The sequence below is a fragment of the Calidris pugnax genome, unplaced genomic scaffold (assembly GCF_001431845.1).
Source record: "Calidris pugnax isolate Ruff unplaced genomic scaffold, ASM143184v1 scaffold11, whole genome shotgun sequence".
In the NCBI taxonomy this organism is placed as follows: domain Eukaryota; kingdom Metazoa; phylum Chordata; class Aves; order Charadriiformes; family Scolopacidae; genus Calidris; species Calidris pugnax.
In genome coordinates, this window is record NW_015090803.1 from 288,955 (window position 1) to 309,562 (window position 20,608).

The window sequence follows — 20,608 nt, forward strand, 5'->3', positions numbered from 1 at the left end:
TAGGCCAGCTATGCCTTTTAGCACCTTTGGCAACAAACAATTCAAAAAGCTGTAAATTCGGGAGGCTCTGAAAAACTCATTCAAATCAACTGTTGTTTTAAAAAGACAGGTTGCTGTGCAGTGCTGAGCAGGTGGCTTGGAGGCTGAAATTTCACAAGTACTTCTCTCACTTTTTGAACTCAAGCAATACTGAGCACAAGAGGGTACAAGCAAAAAAAACCCGAACTAGTGACAGAAAGATGCAACACAGTGATTCCTCCTCAAAAACGTGGAGGACAGCTCAAGAAGGGTTAAATAGCATTCATCCCCTCTCTCCAAGCAGTGGGGTGCGAGCAAAGAGGATGACAGTAAGATAGAAACGGACATTTTATAAAGGGGGTTTGAAGCATTTAATGTTTTAGTAGCTCTTAGTTAATTCAAGTGGGGGAGGACAACCGACATTGTATTACAGGAGTTTGAAGAATCCCTTTTGAAGAATATGTTTGTTCACTTTTCTAAATTGGGAAAAACAAAATGCAAATATGGAAGGCTGATGTAAAGTTGCAGACTCAGTCTTGTCAGTTCAGGGCATTAACAGCCCATCTTAAGACACCAAATCATAACTGAGACAAAATGCTTGGAAAAGACAACTGCAGGGCACAGAATTAGACCTTGCCAAAGTCTAAGAAGGGAGGAGGAAGCAGAGCTGTGGTACTGCAAAATGTAAATCATTATATCACAGAGAAATGCAGTTCGGGCAGAATGTGCTTCCTAGCTGGCCTCATAAGCATCACCACTGGGAGGTGTACAGGCTTTTGTAAACAAAGTAGTGCCATGTTTAAAAAAAGATGCTGATAGTGGAGTGAAATATGCACTTGGGAAGTGCATTCACAGTGTAAGCAAAAAGATGAGAAGATTAGCTGGGAAAGGTTCACTGGAGGACCAGTAGCTATTATCACAGCTAAAGGAACATGGGTTAGCAGTCCAAAACCAACTGGAATGGTCATGAGCTTAAGCTGGACACTGGTGCAGGGGCTAACATTACGCCAAAAACCGTGGACAAGCCTGAGAGCTTACAGTGGTCATTCTGCAGCTAGAGGAGTAGTTAACTGCAATTGGGAAATATAGAAATGGAAGTAGTGCCTAGTGGACATGAGGAAAGTAGTGCTTGTTGATTTAGAAGCCCTGTCAAGCTATGGAGCTGATCAGGGGTGAACATCCACCAGAGGGCAGGTAAATGTCTAGAGAAGAATTTGCAGATTTTTGCAAGGGTTGGTGAAAGATTCAGAGGGACATTGTTAGAAAGAGTATGATAGCTACTTTTCTTTCCTTGATATATCAACACAGTTCTAGGGCATGCTGTACCACTACTGTTTGATGGGAGATTGCTTCTCCAGACTCAAGGTTGAGTGGTCTGTGGCACCAAAGGCCACACACTTGCCAGCTGGGCAAGTTAGTGCATTTGGTGGTGAAGATTCAGTCTGTGTAAAAGGCATTTGGATCAAGGGAAAAATGACAGTAAAATGTGACTAGGTGTTCTTTGCAGTCCTGAAAAGAGTTGGATCTCTAGAAGAAAGTTAAGCAACTATGCGAGTCCATATAAAAGGACTAACACATCTGGGAGAAGAACTAACATAGAGGTGCTGGGAAATGGTTGTTGCCTACCCCAGCTGGCAATGAAGAGATACAGAGACTTCAAGTTGTGTGCTGTGGAGGGAAATTTATGCCTTACCTGGCTTCTAAATAACTAAATTTGAAGTTCCTGTAAGAAAGTCCAATGGGCAAAAGATGCCAGCCTGAATAAAGAATTTGAGACATTGAAGGAGTGATTTTAGATGGTCCTAATCTTCTAGTTTTGTAACCACAAAGCTAAGTTGCATACACTCTCCCATGTTGCTAAGCAGAGTATTGCCCAGTCCTTGGTTCTGTCAAAATCAGAGACCAGTGGTTCCCTGTCACAAGAGTTGACAAAAGCAAAGTGTCACATAAATAGATTATGGACACAACTCCTTTTCTATGGAAGTTTCAAGAAGCCTTTAACAAACGAATATTAGTGTTATATCCTGAGCTAGATATTATACAAGTCAATTTAATTGAAGCAAGTAAATAAACAAAAAGCACACGGCTTTCTGATCCCAGAGGAAATATGGAATGTGACCATCAGGCCTCCAGCGCAGGGTGGCACCTTGCAAAATTGAATCAATGCTGTTGAAAGAACTTGTACCAGTCCCAACTGTCAGTGTAAACAGGACTTTTTAGTACGATATATGGGATTTATCTGTTCCTGCCAATGCTAAATCACTAGGTTAAAAAATCATATTGACATTTTCTCATTATTTTGATTGGGAATTCTGTATGATATTTTTGAAAGTTATCCCTATATTTCGTTAAGGAAGGATGACATAGATTTTAAAACATTCTTAAACAAGCCAGGTAAAATAGGTCATTATATTTCACAGCTCAACTTAACACAGTGCTGATTAGCCATGACTCAGAGGAGAAAGCAAACCTTCATCAGAGTCCTCGTCTCTTAGTGACTACTGAGCAATGCACTGTACACAGCTGGTGTCAGTGCCTGAGTGCTTTTATCCAAAGTGTTGCAGCTGTTCATGCTTTTAAAATAAAACTAAAAAAGCAAAGTACCTTTTCTATATTTTAAATTGAAAATAGGATCAAATGGCAACATGGGAATCAAGATATAATTACAGCAATATAGAGCATCTGTTCAGATCTCTCCTTAACCTATTTGGGCTTGTATGTAGTAAGGCAAATTAAAATCATCTTCAAGGGAAAATCCCACCCCTGTCTTATCACAGAAATGATGTCCTTTAGCACTGCCAACCAGAAATCCAGTCAAAATGGTGTCCTGGTGAGATGATTGCATATTTGATAAATAGGAATCATTTCATGTGCATATTTTCTTTCTCTGAAACAGAGCAATGGGTTTTCCTATTCCCACCTCTTTCAAACATATTCTGTATGATACATATTATTGGACATATGGCTGTCTCAGACCTGAACTAGGTAGTAGTTTATATGTGGCTGTAGCCACAAATAAATTTAACTTCACTTCTTAAGTCTCTTTTAGCCTCACCTCTTAAATCACAGAGATTTCTACATCCATTTGTTCATGGGTAAGTCATGCTTTTAATAAAAAATTCATGAAAAAAACACATTTTGGAAAGGTAATGAGGTTTACTAGGGCTGAACTGGATTCTACTATCTGTGTTTTAGAAAGAAGAGAGACATTTACTTTCTGTGCATCATCACATCAGTTTTGGACAAAACACCTTTCCCATGAAGTTGAAGTTTTAAATTGCAAGTTTTCCAAGTAGGAGTCAAACCAAAGACTTCTGACAAATGGGAGACCTGTTGTTAATTACTTTCTTGTAAGCCATTTTGCCAGTTCAGCTGTCTCTGTAACTCTGAACTTAGACAAATGCTTTCTAGGCCCTTGAGTTATCGTTGTTTAGGACTTGTTATCTGGCAATCAGGTCAGCAAATGCTTTTTATGATACTGTTCAGAAGAAGATTTACACTGATATATAATAGTAAATATTATATACAATGGATGGCAGCTTCTTTAGAAGTGGTTCTTGTAACCAATGAGAGCTGATTTGTACAGTGCATGAACAATTTCCTGCTAAGGAGAACAGATTCCTTGACAGTGATTGCAATGATAGTCTGCGGATCCTATGTCACTAATTACAGTTTGAGGCAATGATGTTGGCACATTGTTGCCAGATGGAAGGTTCTTTTTACCGGCCACTTAATTAACAACTGGTAAATGGTTGCACCCAAATGCACTTATTTACATATGCAGAGTGCTTACTGTGTCACAGTGATGCTAATGGCTTAGAGAGCAAGTCTTATTAATACAATCTACTAATGGGAATGTCAGAATAAATTATCTTCTCTGGAACTGTGAGCCCTCTATGTGCCACCTGCACGGGAGCTCCCAAGCTTCAGGTTTCTGTCTGCCTGATGCCTTGTGATAGCTGGGACGCTTTCCAAAGCAGCAAAGGGAGCTGTAGGAATTTGGGTAGATCAGGGAGAGAAGTCCTGCTCTTTCTAAGGGAGGCTAGCTGAAGGACAGGTTCCCATCCAAGTTCTATCTCATATATATATATGTAACATATCTGAAAAGGTTTCTGCTACACAATACCCACAGCTTTTAGTGGAAGAGCTTATTTTATTTTACAAAGTTGTCTGTACATCTGCTGGAAGGGGGAGAGTTCCTAGGGGTAAATGGGCCCTGTTCCCCAGCTGCCATAATTCATTGTCCAGTTGGTACAGAACCCATAGTTTAATTATATACTAAGACTAATCTGTCGCATTTCTGTATTACCTCCCATTGGAGAATCTCAAAGGTTTTTTTAAATTGTATCTCACAGTTCACAGAAGTGTAACAATTTGTTCTTGAACCCATTTAGCAGACAAGAAAACAGAGGTATGGGTGACTTAAGGGGTCACAGCAACAATCTTCCCAAGATCCTAGGGAGATAAAGGACACCTAAACCCTGACTGTACTGGTCATCTTAACTGTATCCCTGTCTGTTGTTACCACTGACCAATACTAGTGGTGAAATCCAATAGTTAATTTGGAAAAGTGAGTGAGATGATGGCAGCAGGCTGGTTTATGGAAGGCAGTCAAAAACAGGCAAGTGTTAAATTATTAGTGTAAGTAATAGCCAGCTGCAAAAATGGCAATCTGAAATGGTCGTAAAATGAACATAAGTTAACAGTGTCATGGTGGTCTTAAAATAAGTCAAATGCAATTTTGGAGTGAATCAGCAGCATAGCTTGCAAGACGTGAGAGGGTCTTCTTGTGTAGGAAAGACCAGGAGTATTATGTCCAAGATTAGCATATGAGCTAGTCCATGAGGGCTCAGCAGAGAGCAGTGAGAATGGATTGAGGGCTAGAAAATTTAGTCAAAAAGCAAAGATAGGACAAACTGGGCTTCTAGTAGTCTAAAAACGACTGTGGAGAGTTGATATTGATCTTCAGATATAAAGATTGCCTGAAAGAGGAAGGGAAAAAGATTGTTTTACTTATTCATGGTGCATTAGACAGAAATAATGGGCTTAAACTGCAAAGAATTGGGTTAGCTGTTAGGAAAATACATTTACAGTAAGGATAATGATTACGATAATAAATTGCCAGAGGAGGGTGTTTCGTTCTACTTCTGGATATCTTTAGGAACTGATCAGACACATATCTGTCAGGTTTAGATGACCCAGGTGTAACTGGTCCTGCATTAGGAGTGAGAAGCTGGACAAAGTGATTCTGCATGTCCTGTCCAGCCCTGTGGCAGGCCTGTGATCCAGCTGTGTGATGGCTCTCCTGTCTCACATTTAAACCCCATTTTAAACTTGCTTTTGTCCTGCTGCCCCTGTCATGAGAGTAGTTGAGGATAATCTGAGGTCCTTCTTTTCCTTTTCTGATCAATTCAGCAAGTTGATGGACAGGACAGACATGTTTCCTCATGGTGATGTTAGGCTAAAATTTACATACTACTCACTCCTGTCTCACAGCACCTTTTTTCACCTGGCTGTGACTTTGCATTACTCACACTCCTCCGGCTCTGGCCGTTACCCACTGATGTGCTGTATTGCTGAAATGTATATGATACCCAGGACTCTAATAAAGGGCCTGGAGCCATTCTTTTCCCTTGATGATTGCCTCTCTGTTATAAACAATTTTTCTGCATATTTTGCCAAAGATATCTATTCGTGGATCATTTTATTTTAAGTGCTATAGATTAGCCATTTGGATGAAGTTGTCCAAGTAATGCTGGATGTAGGAAAGGACTGTTTCTAGTATAAAAGCCACATTCCAGAGGTTAGGGTTTTTCCCAGGGCGGAAGTGATCTTTTGCTCAGTATCTGCACAGCACGATCCTGCTATAGTATTGTCACATTAAAAATAATGTTAATTGTGATTCCTCAGATGTGCTTGGAGTCTCTAAGCATCTGAATCTCTCTACATTTTCCAATTTAAAATTAAATAAATTAATACAGCGTTAACTTTACAGAGAAGAGGGACCTAATATACTGGGACGTCACTGTATCTTACTAATTATGCATTATTCTAAAGCTTTTTCATTTTCTACTATTTTTACAGGTTTAGTTTTAAACTTTTCAAGATCATTAGGGGAATTTAATGATTGCTGATATGGGAAATAACATATTTTTTCAATGTCACTCTGATAGCATTTATTTGAATTACATTTATAAGTTGGTCAATGGACAAGTTCATTTGCAATGCTGAGTTCTAGGTATAAACAAAGAAGACAATTTTGGAACTAAACCTATGAGGCAGATTGCTTGCTTCTGTCCTGAGTTTAGAGTTGCTGATATTTTGAAATAAAATAAATGCCATCTCTTTAAAATGGACTTCAATTTCCTATAAAAATGAATGACGTTTAGAAACAACTCTGATAGATTTGCTGTGTACAGTTCCCCACTTACTGTCTTTAAAGTCAATTTAAATCTTACTTCTGTCCTGCTGTTTCCATCACGGCAATAGTTGAGGAAAATCTGAGACATGGTTTCCACTAGTCTATTTAACTCAGTGAGTTGTATTCTTCCCATTCTGCTTCACTCTATCTGCTTGCTTCGTCTTTCCATTGCATCCTGTCCGCAGATCTTTCTTCTTAGTCGTGGTCTTACTGTGCTAACTCTGATTGTGGATTAAGATACTACCTTGATACACACACAAAAAAAGGCAACATAAAGATGAAATCACAATAAGCCATGTATTTACTACGGATTCTAAATTTTTTTCCTTTTTTTTTTTTTTTTTTTTTTCCTGCAGATTGTTTCTCAGAGGAAACTCTCAAAGTCCTTACTCAAACAGGGGAACACAGCAGGAAAGTCATCTATAACAGTAAGTCAGTCTAAAATACACTTTTATTTTCTTGTTATTTAGAAGTATCTACTGTGACTAATTCTCCCTAAAAGCATCCTGCTAAGTTACCAGAACAACCCTTTATTGAGAAATATATTTAAATTGTTTATTTGCTGTTTCTGACAAATGCTTGTTTTAAGAAAATCGCAACAAATAACGTATGATTTGTACAAAAGCCACAATATTTACTACTACTACTTTTAAGGTACTTTGGTGACAGCAAGAAAGTTGGGCTGCTTGATTACTTTTAGCTGAAGGTCTAGGACCTTCAGGAATTCATGTTGACCTGCTTTGACACAGAGTCTGATGTTTTTTGGTCCTTGGGTTTTTTCCAGTTTTTAAAACAAAAAACAAACAAACAAAAAAGGCAACTCAGAAAACACACACATGTGTCCAGCAACACCAGATGCAGAAGTTTGATGAGATTAGGTATTTTAGTTGTGTTGTAATGCAGTTATGGACTGGATAGTTATAGCCCCATGTGTATCTTGACATCTGCAAATCAGTGTATTACCTCTCTTTCATCTTTCTCTTTGCTGGCTTGTTTGGGAGATCAAACTTGTCTGCACTGAACCTAGCATGCGTGTGACATTTGCAGCTCTGCATTAAGACAAAGATTATAATAAAATATTCTGCTTTGGGGATCTCTGCTCTGTAGCCTCATGGGGTTGGGAAGGATTTTTTCCCTTGATGTGCAATTAGCCAGATGGGTTTCTTTTGGCTTGCTTGTTTGGATTTTTTTCTGCCTTCAGCCACAGAAGAGACACCAGATTATAAGAAATAATGCTTTCTGAGAGCCCAAGGAATTTTCTTTCTTCGGTGTCTTCTTTGGTGCTTGGCTGGGAAGGGGTTTGCTTACATGCAAATTATTTTTGGTCTGGGGTTGGAAAGGAATTCCCTACTCATCTGTCTGAATAGAACCAGGAGAGAGTTTTTCTCTCTAAATAGTGTGGTGTGTTTCACCTGCTGGGATTTTCTGGGCATACTTCATCTTGTCCATCACCATGATGTTCTGGACCCCCCTCCCATTCTATGAGAGACACAAAGGAGTTTAGTCTTGTGAAAGCACAAATATTCTGGTTCAGCTAAAATAGTTATATTTGTTAATAGAGTGGTCTGTCAAAAATTAATGCTCTGTGATATACAGAAGATGAGAGAAAATGCATTAATAGTCCATGCTGGCCTAACACTGGGTGATAACCATGAAATATGGACCTTAGTTACTTGCTTTGGCTTCCAGCCAGCAGTGCTGAGGAGGAAGTTGACTTTACTTGAATAGGAGAAAACTGAACTCAGACAAAAATGAACGTGAAAAAATTGTTATCTCAACAGAATAAGTTAAAATGGATTATTTTTCAGTATTTCTGGACCTGGGGTACATACCAGGTGTCTTACAAGTATGCGAGTTACAAATACTAGTTTCCTAACATGTTCAGTGTAGTGAATTATGAGGTTTTTATAGGTTTGTGAAAATTCCTGTCTTGGCATGTTTTGCTGGAATTTTATGAGTCCTTTGACTGTGTAATGTCCCATCAATACAATTTTATTATATGACTGTGGGATAAAAACAGAACCTTGTTCAACTTCTCCAGTTAGAAGTAATAGGAGAGGGTTCATTATTTTCAGTTAAAAATATTTGTGAAACTAGGTGTGCAAATCCCAGAGCGCTGGGATTTTTTTAAACCACCACACTGCATGGAAGAGAAATGTGTCAGACTCTGTGAGCCAAATTTCCGGCAAGCTCACATTTGCCTGGAACACATGAAACATCACACACATGTCTGGGTGATGGTACTTTAATACACATTTAAGTATCTGTGCCCCTGTGTGGCTCCGTGTGAATATTTTGCATGAGGAAATCCAATAGTTTACTGCTATGAGATGTCACAGCAAGAACAGCCTCAACTCAGGCAATTTAACTTATTTTAATTCATTGCCAATTAATGTAAGCTGATTTGGGTACTGAGAAACAAATATGACAAACTCTTAGGGAAAACACCTTTCCTCCCCCTTCCCTGGGCTTAACTTCAATTCAGACATTTCTCCCACACCCTTCATAGTCTCCACTCCCCTTGCCTTCATTACATGTGGGGGAAAAAAAGACAGTTTTTGGCCTTTGGAAAAAAGAGCAGGCCACTCAGGAAGATTATAAAGGTGTAGCAAAGTTATGTAGGGAAAAGATTAGAAAGGCCAAAGCCTGGCTTGAACGGAACCTGGCCTTGGATGTTAAAAACAACAAAAAGAAATTCTATAAATATATTAGCAGCAAGAGGAGGACTCGGGACAGCCTCCATCCACTACTGGATATGGGAGGCAATGTAGTGACAAAGGATGAGGAGAAGGCTGAGATACTGAATGCCTGAATAGAACCTGCCTCCTGGAGAAACTGGCTGCTCATGGCTTAGATGGGTATACTCTCCACTGGGTTAAAAACTGGCTGGAGGGCCGGGCTCAGAGAGTTGTGGTGAATGGAGTCAAATCCAGTTGGTGTCCAGTCACAAGTGGTGTCCCACAGGGCTCATTACTGGGACCTGTTCTCTTTAATATCTTTATCGATGACCTGGATGAGGGGATCGAGTGCACCCTCAGTAAGTTCACAGATGACACCAAGCTGGGTGGCAGTGTCAACCTGCTGGAGGGTAGAGAGGCTTTGCAGAGGGATCTGGACAGGCTGGATCGATGGGCTGAGACCAACAGGATGAGTTTCAACAAGGCCAAGTGCCGGGTCACTTGGGTCACAACAAGCCCATGCAGCACTACAGGCTGGGGGCAGAGTGGCTGGAGCTGCCTGGCAGAAAAGGACCTGGGGGTGTTGGTCGACTGTCGGCTGAACATGAGCCAGCAGTGTGCCCAGGTGGCCAAGAAGGCCAATGGTATCCTGGCCTGTGTCAGGAACAGCGTGTGAGTAGGGCCCGAGAGGTGATCATTCCCCTGTACTCAGCACTGGTGAGGCCTCACCTCGAGGGCTGTGTCCAGTTTTGGGCCCCTTCCCACAAAAAAGACATTGAGGTGCTGGAACGGGTCCAGAGAAGGGCAACGAAGCTGGTGAGGGGTCTGGAGAGTAAGTCTTATGAGGAGAGGCTGACGGAGCTGGGGTTGTTCAGTCTGAAGAAGAGGAGGCTGAGGGGAGACCTTATCGCACTCAGTAACTACCTGAAGGGGGGGTGTAGAGAAGCAGGGGTCGGTCTTGTCTCCCAAGTCACAGGAGATAGGACAAGGGGAAATGGCCTCAAGTTGCGCCAGGGGAGGTTTAGATTGGATATTAGGAAAAATTTCTTCACAGAAAGGGTTATCCAGCATTGGAATGGGGTGCCCAGGGAAGTGGTTGAGGCACCATCCCTGGAGGTGTTCAAAAGATGGGTTGACATGGTCCTCAAGAATATGGTTTAGTGGGTTTTTTTGGTTTGGGTTTTTTTTTTTTTTATTGCTTATTTCTTATTTATTTTTTTGTCAGAGTTAGGTTGATGGTTGGACTAGATGATCTTTAAGGTCCCTTCCAACCTAGACGATTCTATGATTCTATGTTTGGCTCAGTCCCTTTGGTGAGGTCACAGGTGGCACAGGTCAGGATGAGAAAACACCGATTTCTTTTTGCTGTGTTTCTTACTAATTTTCTCAGCTCTGCTATGGGCGTACACATGGGCCACGGTCCTTTTAGGGGAGTCCCTGCTCCAGCATAGGCTTACCTAGTGGGGCAGGCCCTCAGGGGTACCTCCTCTGTCATGGAGGTGCCCTTTCCAAGAGCACATCTCCAGCTGTGTCCCCAACAACATCCCCTTTTCCATACCTCCTCCTGGATCTTTTTTCCTACTGTTCCTCCCTTTGTGACCCCTGCCTCTAGGAGCTGCTGCCCTTCCTTAAATATGGTCACACATTCGTGCCATACGTGCCTCTGATGAGTTGATATTTTGGGTTCAGTTGGAGGCTGCTATCCATCCCTGAGCCGCCTGGAGCCAGCTGTGATGAGCACAGGGCAGTTCACAGCATCCCCACACAGGTTGCCCTGGCATCTCCCGCTACCAAACCCCTGCCAGTTATGCCCAATGCACAGTCTAAATTAGTTCCTATCAAAAAAAGAAAAAAGGTCTTAAAAAATCCCAGTGATAGTGAAGTTTATTGATGCTGTAGACAGCCAGGCTAATTGCTGGGAGCTGCCTATGTGGGCAGTAAAAGCACCCCACGCTGCAGCACTCTGACTGCAGCTTTCAACAGCCTTCAGCCAGTTTGAAGAATCATTGGGGTGTCCCAGCAGCTCCCCAAGGACCTGGAGTCTGTGCAGTGAAGATGGTGTGAGTCTGGCTGGAGAGCTGACGTGGCTGCCAAGCATGTGGCTCTGGGCATGAAACACCCAGGAAATACATTCTTTTGGGTGCTTTAGTCTCTGGGGAGAATATTTACAATATGAAAAGATTATATAACTGTCAAATAAAATATAATGTGGTTTGTTTCAGAGAACTTTTTTCAGTGAAATGTCTCACTAAAAGGTTTGGTTAATACCTTCTGTCTACAGAAGTATTTTAATGGATTAGACGGGAAGGATATTTTTGGTGGTTGGTTAGTTGGGGTTTTTCTTAACAACATTTCACAGCATTTCAATGACTATCATCATTATCAGTATAGCTTAGGCCATCTAAAGAATCACACTGTTATTTTAGTGTTATTTTATTCTGACTCAGTCTATAGTCAATGGTTTTGCAAAGTAGCTATTGCAGAAAAACTATACCAGGAGAACTCTCCTACTGCCTTTCATGGCAACCAACAACAGGTGACCACTCGTTTTTCCATTTTGTTTGCCAAATGATGCTAAAGCAGCATAAAAATAATTAAACTTTAGACTCAAATAATTCAAATCTTGTACAGCTTTTTCTGTCCCTCTGGACATTTTGAGACTGTGGAATTATCCGTTATCCTGTCTAAGGAAAAGTATTTGGTCAGAGGAAAAGGATCCCCAATGAATGTTGATGTGTGTCCATTGATAGGTGATTGACAAGGCATAGTTGCACGATACAAAGTGATTCAGGTTTGTAGGCTTAACAAGGTGCCATCCATCAGCTGAGCAAGGGATTCACTCAATGCTCTTAGCCCTTCCTGATTGCAAAGAGAAACATATTAACTTGTACCACACTTCAGCTTCCTAATGGGGTCTATGGTCTTCACACTGGAAAATGGCATCTTTGTCCCCTTTCATTACACCGTGCAAAACTCAAATGTAGCTTTCCATTTAGGTGATCGCTGAGGAACTGTCTGGCAATGACGACTACGTTGAACTTTCATTCAGTGCACGGAAATTGGATGACAAGGTAAGCTGCTTGATATTAACCTTACTGAAAGATATAAGAATGCCTGCAAATATAATTTGATGAGATTTTCCCCGACAGATATTTTTTGCCTTATATTATTAAACACATCAGAGATTTCAGATGAATGTTCAGATTGAGGCTCTCCTCAAGTTGCGAAGTAATTAAAAAAAAACACTCAAGGGAATCTAATTAAAACCAAGACAATTTAATTACGCTACAACCAAGACAATTTAATTATTTAAAATGCCACAGATCAGAAGTGCTTAGAGAAGTGAGCTTTCCATAAGTAGTCAAAGACATTATAGTTAAAGTAAGCATCTTAAAGCTAGAAAACTTCATAACAGCTGAGTCATGATATACTTTTTATTCAACAAAATATAGCTTGAATGTGAGAAGAAGACTCTTGCACGTTTGTTAAGAAGTTTTCCCCTCTTTAATAAGAAAACTCCACTAACTCAAACACTACTCTTCATTATAAGGACTACCTCTTTCTGAAAATACCCGTTGTTTAGCAATACATTTATAATAAGCACCTCAAGCAATACACAGCCCAAGAAATTCAGGTGACTGCTTGTAAGGCACATTCCCTGTTATTTCAATGTAATGTAAGACACATAATTATTTGCTATAATCTGGGGAATATCTTTGTCATTAATAGACCTCATAAGACTTATGACCCTTTTAGTCCCTTGTTATATATGAAGCTGCTTCTAATTAGAAACATACGGTAATATTATACAGAAGTTTACGACTGATGCTGCAAAAATTTGCTTGTAAACATTTGACATATGAGTAGCTTAAAATCAAATCAGTGAGAGCACTTTTGGAAACATACATCAGATTTTCAAAATCCAGCCATAGCTGATGAATAATATTTTGATTTGAAACTGCCAGAGAAACTCAGGCAAGCAGAAAGTACACCGAAAGTCCACAGAAAGATTAATAGTACTGGAATTTATTTAGAACATACAAGTAAATAACATTACTGTGCTCAGGGTCACTAACAATCATAAATGATCAGGATCTGAATTTGCTTCTCATCTGAAAGATGAATTACCTCTTCCTTCAGAGTTGCTGGAGTCTTAGTATTTCTGAATCACATAATTTATTTAGGTGTCAAAATGTAGAGTTAACAACCTCTCTTTAGACAGTCATCTTTAGATGTGATTTCCAAAGTTGTACACAAGTTTTTTCCTGTTCCACATGCTGCCACATCTAGAAAAAAGAAAAGGATATATACAACAGTGTAAAACTTCACTTGGTAATTCCTTTTCTACAAATGTGAAATATAATTTGGTGTAAATAGCATTATTTACTTGTGGCTATTGTTGGTATAAATTAAAAGGATACTGCCAGACTGTGCTTCTGAGCTAGGTCAGTGTTGTCTGGGCAATAGCTTTAGCGAGTTGTTGAAACACTTTATGGGGATAAAGTTAAGGAGGGTCATTCTGAAATATTGCAAGAACATTGTCATTCTTGCTGTTTTAACATGTCCAGACAAGGTGGGCTCCATCTAATAAAAAATTCCTGGATGATGCAGTGTGGAACTCAGGCAATGAGTCATCGTGTGTTATCTGAATCAAAACTCCTCTCTTCAGCTGATGAAAATCACTGGAAGTCTGTTAGAGTTGAAAGAAGTTTTTCAATTTCCTGCAACTAGAGACATAGCTCTAAACCTGTCTGAACCTCAGCTTTCCTCTTTTATAAGAAATGGCTATAGCTTTTGGTATGGCTTATAATTAACTTTGATGTCAGTAGATGCAAGACATTATTAGTAGTTATTATTATTAAGGTTTGAAATTACTTAAATGGCATAGTTTGGCCATTGGTGAAAAAGTACGAGTGCCCAAATGTCAATAAAGGTCAAAAAAAACCATCAAAGAATTGAGAAGAGCCCATCTTGTAAAATCCTAAACATGGTTTTACATGCCTCTCCTTACTCAGAGAAGTGAAGACCTGAGTAGAGAGGTAAGATCAGAGAAGCAGACTGAGGGCTGGAACTGGCCTTCCTGTCTCCTTAAAGACAGAGGAAGCCTGCGGGACTGGTTGATCATTCTCTGCTAGATGCGGTCACTTTTGTAACCCCAGGGGTTCATGCACTGGTAGCTGATAGGGTTTGATGGCCAGTTGAATCCTAATGTCTCACAGTTTGGGGATAAACAAAGGGCTGGGGAAACATTCTGGATGTGCTTTAAGGGTTAAAAAAAGATAAATTCTTTCCATCCATTACCATCAGTAGTATCTCGAATGGACAAGAATTTTCTTTCTCCACCTTTTGAAGGAAAACTCCTTGAAAGAGGGTCCAGATTGTAGTCGTTAAAAGTATGAGTTTGTTCTGCTAAAGGAAAAAGGTGCAAACAACAAGTTTTTGGCAGATTAAACAAAATTTGTTGGTTTAATTTAAAAGGCAGTATATGTTTCATGTTCTGTTTTTGGTTTTTTTACTCCCCTAACATGAAACTGGAAGAGTTTTAGAGACGTCATAAAGCAAGTAAAGCCTACTCCATTTTTTCCTGCAGAGGTGCCTAAAACATTCAGTAAAAAATTATAGGAAAGTCACAGGTATGAGAGTTTCCTTTAGTTAACTGACTTTGCAGAGATAAAGGTTATGTTTTTTATTGCAGTGCTTGTTGGGAAGGTATAACTGCATTTTCATGTTTTATTGAAGCCCAGTCAGCTCAGATGGCACATTTTTGTTTCAAGAGATCCACTGAGAACACTTCACAGTGGAACAATAACTTTCGGAAAGGTTCTATTGCATTAATAGCTGTGTCACAATTACCATAACAAGCAGCTACGTTTTTATGATAGCTATAATAAATTGCAAGCACTGAAGCAGGCAAACTGCTTTTCCCCGTTCTGAGAAGCAGTTATCATGGCTTGAAAAGATTATCCAGAAAATGTCTGCAACGTACAAGCTAGTATTGCTTTTTTATATATTTCCCCAGTACTAAATGACTACCAAATAATCCTTAAATGCCATGGGTTGCTACAGAAGGATTTTGAAAACTGATTACTGTCTTTTGGCTGCTTCAGCCCTTTTCTGATGGACCTTGGACTTACCCCCAAACCTGAATTTTTAAAAGTCTCATGCTCTGAAAATACATTAAAAGACATGTCAAATTAGGTGCTCAGAAATTAAAGTAGTTAATTTTTTAGAGCTTAAGCCATGTACTTATGTTAATACTGTGTAACTGCTGCACATACTGAAAGAACAATGTGCATTATACTACTAGCAAATGCATTACATTATTCATTTAAATATTATTAAAATATCAAAATCTTAAACCTTTATTGCTGCTATTCTGCTATTCTTGTGAGATAATGCAAGGCTTAGATTCAGCATAACAACCAAAATGCTTTGAAAACATTAATAACTATGAAATAAATTGTTTCTTCAGCATATCATTTTTTAGCTGTTACAAAGCATCTTCAATATTGAAGGATTATTTGTTTGTACCTTCATTCTGAAAGGAATTTTTCTTTGTTTTTGCATTGAAGGGGGAGTGATATAAGCTATCAACCAGCATTAAAATCTTTCCCTTTAGGTGGTACTGTGTTGGTAGCTAAAAACAAATATTAAAAATTACTTTCCTAGTGCTGACTTGCTGTTTCAGCTTTCATGATACTCAGCTGGGAACGATACTGTATTTTGAGTCTTACACAAAATCCTGGTTTCCTTTCTGAATTTTTCTGCACTTCAGGGTGCATTCCTCGGATGTATAATTTTGAAGTGTTTTCTTTCTGATAACTTTTCTATTCAAACTTGCATTTAGCAGTATACTTATGGGTGAGAAGAGGCAGTTCAATCCTTTTTAACCCCATTCACTCTGAATTTTTGGCATCACCATGATTAAGCCAGTGCCCTCACTCTCTACTTGTTCTGTTTGGTATGCAGTAGTAATCTGGGAGAATTTGATCACCAAAGCTCCCAATAAACTAGCAGTTTTAAGTGCTGAATGCAGTCCAGATACTAAATCTACATCAGGGTCTTGAGACAAATTCTGGAGCTACAGAATTTGTTGAGTTTTGTGCTGTTCTATACGCTCTTACATTAAATGTCCTGTAACCATGTAATTGGAACAAATAGGCAAACATACGGCTTTGTTGTTTAAAGCTCTACATGGTAAGATTTAACAAATGCATACACATGGGCTTTGCATCAGTTTCTAAACATACCCTTACCTTTTCTCTAGTAGGAAAAGAAACAGATCACAGATCAGCACACTGAACACAACAGCATTAATAGGATTCCTCTTTAGGGCATGGAAAAGACTTCAGGTTGCTTGAGCCTTGCCCAAGGCTTCGTGTTCCCTAGGGACTCACTGCCTTGTCCAGGCATTCAAATTCAGGTGTCTCTTTACACGGCCCTGGTTTCACTGTATTTTTTGCAGCTGTGGAATTGTAACAATGTCTTTAAGACAAATTTGACCAAAATGATGTGCCTAGACTTCGGCTAGTATCTTACCCAAAGCTATCTCCATCCCAGTGGCTCTCCAGCTAGTCAAAAATAAGTATGGTGAGCATTGCACATTACAATCATTTTTACGCTAATGCTTTTCTAAAAACACTGGGAGAGCAAACAGAATTCCTCACTTCCTTAAGTTGATGTGAAGGTCTGTGGTTTTGGATATGGCCTATAGAGAATAAGATTTATATGCATAAAGTTCATCATGTGACTCTTTGAGAAGAAAATTTAGAAAGGAGTTGATATTACAGAAAAATGGCCTCCATTTGAGTCCTGCTCTTGCAGCATTGCACAGTTAGAAGTTTGAATTAGCCAACTTCCTTCCCACCAGCTGTGGAGGGCTAAAACCCATCGACTCTTCTGCTCCCTAGTCAGCATGTCCAGAAGAGATTAGATGTTGAAACGAAAGAGGCTGTGGCCAGACTGCAGCAAAGCTACAGAAAGCAACTTAATTTAGGTTTGTGTAAGAACGCTCAGGGTTGTTAGCTGGATGCAAGACTAGGGGAAGGTGTTCTGTGGTGCAGCGAGTATGTGAACCTCAATGTAAAATGAAATTTTACAAAGTTTTGTCTGCCATGCTTGGATAGTCAAACTGAGAGCAACAGCAGTGCCATGGAAGTCCTTGTGGAACAGGGCAAAAATGAAATATTGCTGAGAGACACCGAGAGGTCTCAGTAAAACTGCACTGGCTCTCCTGTTTCATTAGCAGTCAGAGAAGCACCAGTGCACTGTGCCTGAAAAGCTCAAAGAAAACGAAGTCTCAGGAGTAACCTGTCCTATATTTTATTTTAGGATTTTTTCAGCAAATCTGATCCTTTTCTGGAGATTTTCCGGATGAATGATGATGCAACCCAACAACTTGTTCACCGGACTGAGGTAAGGAATAAGGTTGGATTTACTTTCCAAGGGCCCAGGTGGGCTGTCAGGAGGAATAGTATATGCTTCCAATGTCACAAAGGGTATTGCAAGCACCCACATTTAAAAACACTTCTGTTTCTTGTGTAATTATTGACTAATGGGTATCAGTTCTTGACCTATGCATGTTAGAGTAAGGGAAGATGGTACTGAAGCGAAGGATCAAAGCTTAATAAAACTGGCAGATATTCTGTTTGAAGGTCAAGAGTTATACATATTATATTTAGCCCAAACCATGCTACATATTTTCCCATTAATGCTATGTTCCATCTTTTCCACCTCCTCCCAGATTGCTGGCGCTAAAGAGATTTGTAATCTGGGTGCTTTATGTTAGTTTCATGCGTGCCAGTGTCATTACTGCTTCCATGGTAATGAGTGGCGCTGCCTTAAAAAGCAGGATTTAGGTGTACAGGGTGGAGCTGTGGTAGGAATTTGGGGTTATGAGCCTGTCAGTTATGGATCCCATAAAGTCTTCCTGCCACGGCAGCCCGTGTGTCTGTAAATTGATGCTGCCCATCCCCATTGCCCAATCCTGTATCTCTTCCATGGCTTCCAGTACAGGGATGTATTCCACAACCTTTTGCTTGTGACTTATGCTCCCACTGAGGCCTGGCAGTGCTGGGGCAATCTCTGTAGCATGTTGTGTGTACAGGTCGTTTCCCACCTCTGCTCCTTTTTGGGGCTTTTTAGAGGAGAAGTGTTGCAAACTGCAGGTTGCTCAAGGGCATATATCCCATGCATAGTGTTCTGCAAACCTCCAGCTGAGCTCTGCTTTCTTCTCTTTCTGGCGAACATACTGTACTGAAAATTGTTGCTCTTATTAGCATTCTGTTTGGAGAGGTACTAAGGGTTCCCTTCCTTTCTTTTCACTCACAGGTTGTGATGAATAACTTAAATCCAGCCTGGAAGACCTTTAAAGTGTCTGTAAATTCTCTGTGTAGCGGAGACCAGGACCGCAGGCTAAAGGTCAGAAGTCATTCCTACTTTTTGAATTGTTTTACTCATAGAAAACTCCCTTTTTCAATTGAAGTTTGCTACTCTGCGTTGCCGCCTCCTTTGATGGAAAAGATGATCACTGCTTTATGATTACCACAATCAGATTAAGGATGCAGAGAAATGTAATCCACTGTAATCGGTAGATTATGCTCAATACTTCTCACAGTAACCTCAAAAAATGATGGAGTTGTTTTTACTAATCAGCTGGATAATTTGAACCCAACATCATTTAGCTGGTGGAAATATACCCAAGGGAAGTGGCAGCCCTACCACCATTGTAACTACCATTTCCTCACTTTTATGCCTGGAGACCCTCTGTAAAAGAAACACTGAATTATGAGCTCTGTTACTGTATTTGGAGAACAGGATGGCCGCAAAAAGGCATGGTACAATGCATGCCACGGATGGGTGGAAAAGGTAAAAAGGAGTCTTATGAATACTTGAATTTATGCTGGTCATGCTGATTGTGATTTATAACTTCACAAAATTGGCACTGTTTTTATGGAACAACAGTGGTACTGGTGCAGTGTGCATGTGTATATGTTTGTATGGTATTAAGGATGCACGAGGGAGACACAGGTATGAGTGGTTATCTTTATATATTGTTTGTGTCCCTTGTGGCACTGTTGGGCAAACAAGGTGAGCCCAAGGGAAAAGGAAGTGCCAAAAGAGTAAGGAATTTTGAGAAAACAATGAGATGTAGCAAGGAAAAGTGAAGGATGAAGTAGACGGAGGACAGGATACTTAGGAGGCCAGACCAAGGCGTTTGTAACAGGTTCATCTGAGGTGTTGGAAGGAAGGGAAGCTCAGCAACTCAAGTGGTACAGGGAAGCAGTTGTGAAAGATCTTTCCACTTACCCCTTAGTTGGTAAATGATCAAAGCAGTCGTGTTTGACATGTGCAATGGGTTTGAAACAGAGCTGGAGCAGATGAAATAGAGAATGAGGTATGGGGAAAGAGCAGCCTCCATTTTAAACTGCAAGCAAAATTAACAGTATTGGCTAAAGAGGATTTCTAATGCAAATGAAGAAATGTTTTTATTGTAATGTGTAGGAGGACAGTAATGTGAAGAGTCAGGATAAAGACTTTGTTAATCTTGGGAGGCCGCATTTTTATAAATTTTCTGGGTGGATTAAATATCTATAGTTAGGTGCCTGCAACACAGGAGTCAAGCACATTACTCTGTGTTGTATAAGCCATATGGATCTCCAGGAGAGGAAAAAGGGAAAAAAAACCCCAAAAACGAGCAACTACCTTCCAGAGGTAGTAACATGACTGACTCAAAGGACCATTGGATAAGGAGCACTGCCATGGCTCGGGCCTCCATCGGTGCCTCTGATGCCTGGGCTGCTATTCCATGACAAAAAGGAAGTGCTGCAAAAAGCACAGATGGTGCTTATTTGTACAATGAGTTCACGTCACAGCTCAGGCAGGGCTGGGAGCTGAGCTTTTACTTTTGAATGGAGTGGGCTATGAAAGGCTTGGAAAGAGAGGGTGAGCAGTTCTTTGATGTACTAGTGAAGGGCAAGCTGCTGGTGGGACATAGGTGATGTGGTTAAAGCAGCTCTAGCTGCTGCAGCATTCTGCTGAGGTGAAAGGGAGCAGAACTGAAGGGGACAATGCATGACAGCGTGGCATACTCAAAATGAGAGATGCCGAGGGACTGAAGAAGAGATGTAATGTGACAGATTATCTGTGTTATGCAGCTTCTCTGAGGGTGCGCTTTACACTACCAGATGCAGAAGGTTGCACCCTGCCTCTTCCTGGGCACAGGGTCCCAGATCATCTAGCCCAGCTTGTACCTCACACTCACTTAGAGCAGTTATTTGTGCTGCCTTTTATAGGATGTGCTTCTTGAGGTAGCTTAAATTGAAATGGGTAACATCCCATAGTAATGCCACCATATACGTTCATGACAAAAGATGGATCATATTTCTGCTGCTCATATGAAAAGCAAATTTAGCACAGTACTGCCTTCACCACATTGTGTATATGTGGCCTTTAAATCACCCAGATGAGAAAACCTAGGAAAAAATGCAAG

General features: G+C 40.3%; 1 protein-coding gene across 1 annotated transcript in view; it reads left to right on the forward strand.

Annotated features, from left to right (window-relative positions):
• Window positions 1-20,608, forward strand: part of CPNE4 (copine IV) — a 235,656-nt gene that overhangs the window by 125,570 nt on the left and 89,478 nt on the right. The window contains exons 4-7 of the mRNA XM_014937914.1: window positions 6,796-6,867; window positions 12,114-12,188; window positions 17,449-17,532; window positions 18,448-18,537. Coding sequence (XP_014793400.1) covers window positions 6,796-6,867; window positions 12,114-12,188; window positions 17,449-17,532; window positions 18,448-18,537 — 321 coding nt within the window. The remainder of the gene's footprint in view (window positions 1-6,795; window positions 6,868-12,113; window positions 12,189-17,448; window positions 17,533-18,447; window positions 18,538-20,608) is intronic.